The following is a 6,305-nucleotide window of genomic DNA, read 5'->3' as shown; positions in this document are numbered from 1 at the left end:
AGTGCTGGGATTAAAGGCGTGCACCACCACTGCCCGGCCGAGGACATTTAATTAACTTTAAAATGTCCGAATAATTAGATTGTGGAAATTTAATAAGAAAAGCAGAAGCTACTAAACCAGATTAAAGACTAGGTTTTTTCTTTTTTCGTGTTTTCCTTATATAATTCAAGGACTTTGGAAGTAAACAGCTTCTCAGGTTTTCATTGTAAGTTTGTGGTAGAATTCTTGCTGCCAGCACAAGATTCTGTGTTCAATCTCAGGAACACACACGCACACACACGCACACATGCATAGCGCTTGCCTAGCTTCTTTGGTTTACAGGGCTGCCTGCTGATGAGACTCACTGGCCAACACACTGACCTAGTAAATGTGGTGGGAAGTGAACTCACTTCCTGCTGAAAGGCCCTCAGGCCAGAGCAGGTAGACCTTGCAGGCTACACTCACTTCACATGATAAGGTTGCTCCAAATCAAGATAATCATCAGTACTTAATACACTAAGATACAGCTTCCCAGAAGAAAGGCCGATTTTGATGTATTTGATTGAACAATCCTTTTAAGTTCTATGGCTGTCTCTAGGACACGTGACTGTGCCACAGTACCCCTTCACCATGGAGTAAAGGCGGGACACTAGTGTCCCCGGGATACTCAGTCCCCAACAAGAGTTGCTCAGGAGCTAAGAGGAGATGCTTAGAAATGTTATGTCAACTTGTAGACATGTTTATAGCTGGAGAGTTTAGCAACGAGGGCTGGGACTGCACTGGATACCCTTTGGTTTCTTTCCTAGTGACTCCTCTTCGTGTATTTCAGGAAAAGTTCATGTCTGAAATGGATTATGAGAGCAAAGCAGGTGTTCCTTGTGTGCTGTGACAGACTCGGAACCCAAAGCACCTAGGGCAGTGGCTCTCAACCTGCGGGGCTGAGACCCCTATAGGGGTTGAACAACTCATTCACAGGGGTCACTTAAGACCACTGGGAAACAGATGTTCACATTTCAATTTGTTAACAGTAACAAAATTCAGTTATGAAGTAGCAACAAAAATCATTTTGAGATTGGTGTCATCATACCAGGAAAAACTGTATTGAAGGGTTGCAGCATCAGGAAGGTTGAGAACCACTGAGCTGGAGTGAGATTGTAAGTCTGAGGGTTATCTAAGAGTCGCTGGTCATAGAGAGCTAAGTCTAAATCAGCTAACGATAGAAATGAAATGCATATTTTAGAAAAAGTAACAAGAAATTTTATACGTTACAGTTACTAGTATATTTGTTAATATACAGTTTATATTAATTTGTGAAATTAATATAAAGTATACATTTTTCCATTCATGCATTCATAATCCTGTAGCTTAGTATTATATAATTTGGTTACTTTTAAAAACTTACTTACAGAATTTAATAAAATAAATTTCGTCTGAAAAGCATAGTTGTTGTTTTAAAGTATCATTTAATTTTGAATTTACTAACTCTACCTGGATTTGGCTACTCTGATTGTAACACAAATGCCTTCTACCTGGGTGACACAAAAAATTATTGATTTGAAATAGGATGTGTTTCTTAAGAGTTAACTTGGTGCCTCACCAAATAAAGCACAATAATCTGAAATGTTATTGTTCTGGCTAACATGTTGTGAGCTTGACATAAGAGAGTCATCTCAGGAGAGGGAACCTCAATTGAGAAAATGCCAGCATCAGACTGGCCTGTGAGCCAGCCTGAGGGACATGGCCCACCGATGTCCCACACCTTAACTGAAGACTGATGAGCGTGGGCCCAGTTAACCGTTTAAGAGGCCATCCCTTGGCTGGTGGTCCTGGGTGCTCTAAGGAAGCAGGCTGAGCAAGCCATGGGAAGCTAGCCAGTGAGCAGCAGTGCTGAGGTACCACTCTGGAGGTGGTGCATGTGTGAACCTGTGGCTCATCTGCTTTAGCCACTTGGGGTCTGAGCAGACTAAACCCTGTGCTGATTAGTTGAGACTTCTGTTAAGTTCCTTGATATGTATCTTGAATTCTGAAACCAGAACTATTTATAAATCTCTTCAGACTCTACAGTTACTTAAAGTTACCAAAACAAATCCTCTTAACTCTTCTTCCTTCTTTCTTCTTCTTCCTCCTTCTTTCTTCTTCTTCCTCCTTCTTTTTCTTCTTTTAGTGTATATGTGTACATGCATACATACATGCCTGTGTAGATACCTGAGTGTAGACCAGATGTCAGCCTTGCTGTGATTCCTCACGATCCTAGCCACTGTTTTTTGATTTTGCTTTTCTCTCCTCCTTCCTCCTCCCTCCTTTCTCTTCTTCCCCTCCCTCCTCCTCCTCACTTTCACTTTTTCCCCTCCCCCTCCTCAGCAGGGTCTCTTACTGATTAGGCTCCTGGGCTGGCTGAGAGCCCCAGGGATGCTCCCATCTCTGCCTTCCCAGACTTGTTATTACTACCGAGTGCACACCGCTACACCCAGCTTCGTGTGTGAGCGCTGGGATTGAAGTCAAATCAGAGGAATGCCGGCACAGCAAGCCCTTTACCGACTGAGCTATTCCTCCAGCCACTACTTCACTCATTTTTAAAAATTGGCTAGTAATAAAAAGAAAATTATCAGCCATATGGAAATAATAGCATTGTGTCATGTTTCAACTTTCGTGTTAGATTTGCAAAATTGAAATATAATTATGACTAATAAAACAACCACATGTACTGTTGGGCCGAGTGTGTCACGATGTGCTCGTGACACAGTGGAAACGCTGACTAACGGAGTAAGGTGTTGATGATCGCCACAGCGGCTCTGTGGTTAGCAGTGGGGGTTTGATTTCGCCAATTTTAAAAGTGGATCTGTTGGTGGATGAGACAGTTACAGAAAAAAATACATACAATCTGTGTTCAGAACATATGCATCGGCAAAAGAGTCTGTGTTCAAAATCAAGCAGGATTCTGGTCCTGAAAACTGAATCCCAGGCTTACAGACAAGAAGTTGACTAGTATCCGTAGCTTGTCATTTCAGTTGAGCAGTGAAGAATTTCACGTGTTTAATTTTGTTTTAGCGCATGACACTTGCTGCTGCCTTTCACAAGGCTTCCTTTGCTTTTTGCTTTAAATTTGCAGTATTCTTCTTCTTCATTGATTTGTGTACATGCGTATGTGTGCACATGCGGAAGTCAGAGACGACTCTGTGAAGTCTGTCCTCTCTACAGAGTTACGGGATTACATGCAGGCGTCAGGTTTCCATCTTGTGTATCTTCTGCTTCTGCTCTCTGACGTGCATAGTTAGGAGTCTGGGAAATGTGTGTGGGAATTAGTTGGTATTCGTTGACACTCTGCTTCCACGCTCTGCTGCATGCTTCACGTCCCATGTGCTACCTCGCTGCAGCAGCAAGGCCTTCTGGGAGAACATTCCAATCTAGTTTCTTTTTTGTTGAGGGTGGTGATAGTGGTTGAGGCAAAGTCTCAGGTTGTCCAATTTACTATGAACTCACTCCATAGCTGAGGCTGGCCTTGAACTCTCAATCCCATGCCTTCTGAGTGCTCAGCTCAAGTTGTAGCCCCTTTTTCTGCCCTTCCAGGGACTGTGTTAGGTTAATAGTGGGCAGCCAGTGTGTAACTGACTTAAATGGTCTCAAGGATTTAAGTCATAGTAATACTGACATGCTTCAAACCATGGCCATAATATGTTTTTGTGTTTTTGCAGGAAAATTATTTGGCAACCGACAACTTCCTTGTGGATTACTTTAATGAGTTCTTAAGTCTTCCTGTGAGTACATGATGATGTCGTACTGGATACATTATTAAAGTATTTAAACATTATTAGTATGCATGTGTATGTGCACTTACGTGTGTATATGTGTGTGCGCATGCATACATGCCACCATGCATGAGTGTGTGCTCACACTACAGTGCAGATATGGGGACATCAGAGGACAGTGCTGTGGAGTTCTCTCTTTGCCTTACGTTAAACCTGGTGGAAGCCAAGCTGTTGACTTAAACAGCCAACCCCTTGCTCATGGAGCCGCCTCACCAGCCCCAAAACAAATATTTTAACCACTGAACTATTTATCAGACATATTTATCAAACTAAATGACTGGGTAAGGTGGCATATGCCTTTAATGCCAACATTCAGGAGGCAGAGACAGGCAGATCTCTGTGAGTGTGAAGCCAGCCTGGCCTACACTGAAAGTCCCTGACCAGCCAGTTATATAGTGAGACCTGGTCTCAAAATTAAAATGATAAAAATAAAGATCAATTAAAGTAAACTGTGGATGTGTGGTTAATCACACCTCTAACAACTCTAAACCCAACACTTTGAAGCCTGAAGCAGAACTGACATAATTAAATGCCAGCATGGGCTATAGAATGAGACCCTGCTCCCCCCCCCAAAAAAAGAAAGTAAGGTAGGAAGAAGAAAAAATAATAGAAATAAAGATCAATTATGAAAATTTGATCAACTTGTCTCTCTTTATAGTTACATATTTGGGTTTGAATCCAACTTAGAAATATTCTTACTGAAGAAAGCTGGTGTTTCTCTGAGTAGCAAAAGGCATCTGTTGCATTTGGCAACATGCTAGACTTCCGGCAGGCTGATAAGTACAATAACGGAAAAAAAAAACTCAAGAAACGTTTGTTTTTAAGCTCTAGGCTGTTGTTGTTATCCCCTTGGGAAGATATTAAAGTAGAATTTGTATTTAAGGCAACTCCAGTTTGTATCACTAATAAATAAGATTCACATAGCAAGATGCCAGTTAATAGAGTTTCAGTTCAATAGCAATGATTTACAGAGTATTAGGAAATTTAAGAAACACAAATGAAAGTTCCCGAGATGGTTTATGTTGTAAAGTTGGCGGGGACTAGCTCTTTAAATGACGTTAGCTAAGCAAGTTTCTCGGTAAGGTTCATAAAAGCATGAAAACTTAGTTTATTAACATTTTAACAAGTAAAGGGCTGGGCACACAGCTCAGCTGATAGAGTGTTCACCCAGCCCATGCAAACCCCTAGATCTGATCCCTAGCACCAGAGTAACGAGGCTCGGTCATGGTGGTGGTGATGGTGGTGATGGTGCATGCCCATAATGCCAACATTAGGATAGTGGGATCAATAGGATCAGAAATTCAAAGCCATCTTTAGCTAAATGAGACCCTGTCTCAAAAAGACCAACATGCAAACATGATTTTTTTTTTAACTAGGAAAAATGTGGAACATAGAGAAGACACAAATAATTGTGAACAGTGGACCATAAACTGTTAGCAGCACTAAAGCCCAGCTGCTCACGGTGTCTGTGAAGGGGGAGGGACTGAGCAGGGTGTTCTTTTGAGGTCTGTACCAATGACCTACCCATGTGGGAGTGCTTGTTTTGTGAATTTTTCTTCTCAATTTGATACAACTAGGGACAGTGGAACCAGCAAGGAAGTTAGACCAAGCTGCCCAGATATCTTTTCCCTTTCCAGAAACAGAGCAGGCAGCACTGGAGGATTCCCACGGGGTCCTCAGGCCATTCTCCTTGGCTCTCTTTCCAGCTGTCACCATCTGTCCCTGTTGTATAACCTCCAGTAGCAACGCAAGATTGCCAGAATTCTGCTTTTCCAGATTATACACTCTTTCCATGACCTCAGGCCCTTCAAATCTCCGTTCTTCCCAAAGAAGAACATTTTGTAAAACTTGAGAAAGTTTGATGTAGTGTTTGCGTAGCATACACAGGTACATAGTAAGTTCAGGGCCTGCCCAGGACACAGGAGACAGCACCTTAAAAAGAAAGAAGGCATGGCGAGGTGTAAGAGTATAGCTCAGGGGTAGAGCACTGCCCAGCATGCTCACAGCCCTGGGGGTCAATTCCCAGTACCTCACAACACTCCCAGCCAACCAACAACAATAACAATACACTTTAAATCTTAAATTTCATTTTCTCAGCATTTATATCGTGGTGCCAAGATTTGAGATTATCTTGGTGTTTCTTTGCTCCGGGAGGAAAATAAGTTCCCTGCCATGTCCAGAAAATCTGTATTTAGCTGTAGAAGTCAGCATAAACGTTAACAGAAAAACAAAGCCAAGCATGACAGCTCATGCCTGTAATCCCAGCTTCCTGGAAGGGTGAGGCAGGAGGATTGCCCTAAATTTGAGGCCATCCTCAGCTACATAGTTTCAGACTGTCTTTTTAAGAAAAAGGAAGAAGAAAATTTCTAAAATTTATGGAAAAATTTAGCCACAGTCCTGCCATACAGTCAAAATCTACATCTGCAGTTTGTGTGTTTGCTTTGATGACTTAGGTCAAGTGACAGCGCGGCATCTGTGGCCGGGGGGGGGGGGGGGGGGGGGGGGGGGGGGGGGGGGGGG

The 6,305-nt window shown here is 42.6% G+C and overlaps 1 protein-coding gene across 1 annotated transcript in view; it reads left to right on the top strand.

Moving 5' to 3' along the window:
* The window catches only part of Rgs22 (regulator of G protein signaling 22), a 114,481-nt gene that overhangs the window by 7,231 nt on the left and 100,945 nt on the right, over positions 1–6,305 (top strand). Inside the window, exon 3 of the mRNA XM_028766655.1 lies at positions 3,672–3,734. Within this exon, the coding sequence (XP_028622488.1) occupies positions 3,672–3,734 (63 nt within the window). The remainder of the gene's footprint in view (positions 1–3,671; positions 3,735–6,305) is intronic.

Source organism: Grammomys surdaster, unplaced genomic scaffold, assembly GCF_004785775.1.
Source record: "Grammomys surdaster isolate TR1022 unplaced genomic scaffold, NIH_TR_1.0 63, whole genome shotgun sequence".
Lineage (NCBI taxonomy): Eukaryota > Metazoa > Chordata > Mammalia > Rodentia > Muridae > Grammomys > Grammomys surdaster.
Note: the sequence above shows the minus strand (reverse complement) of the source record. Positions and strands in the feature narration are given on the sequence as shown.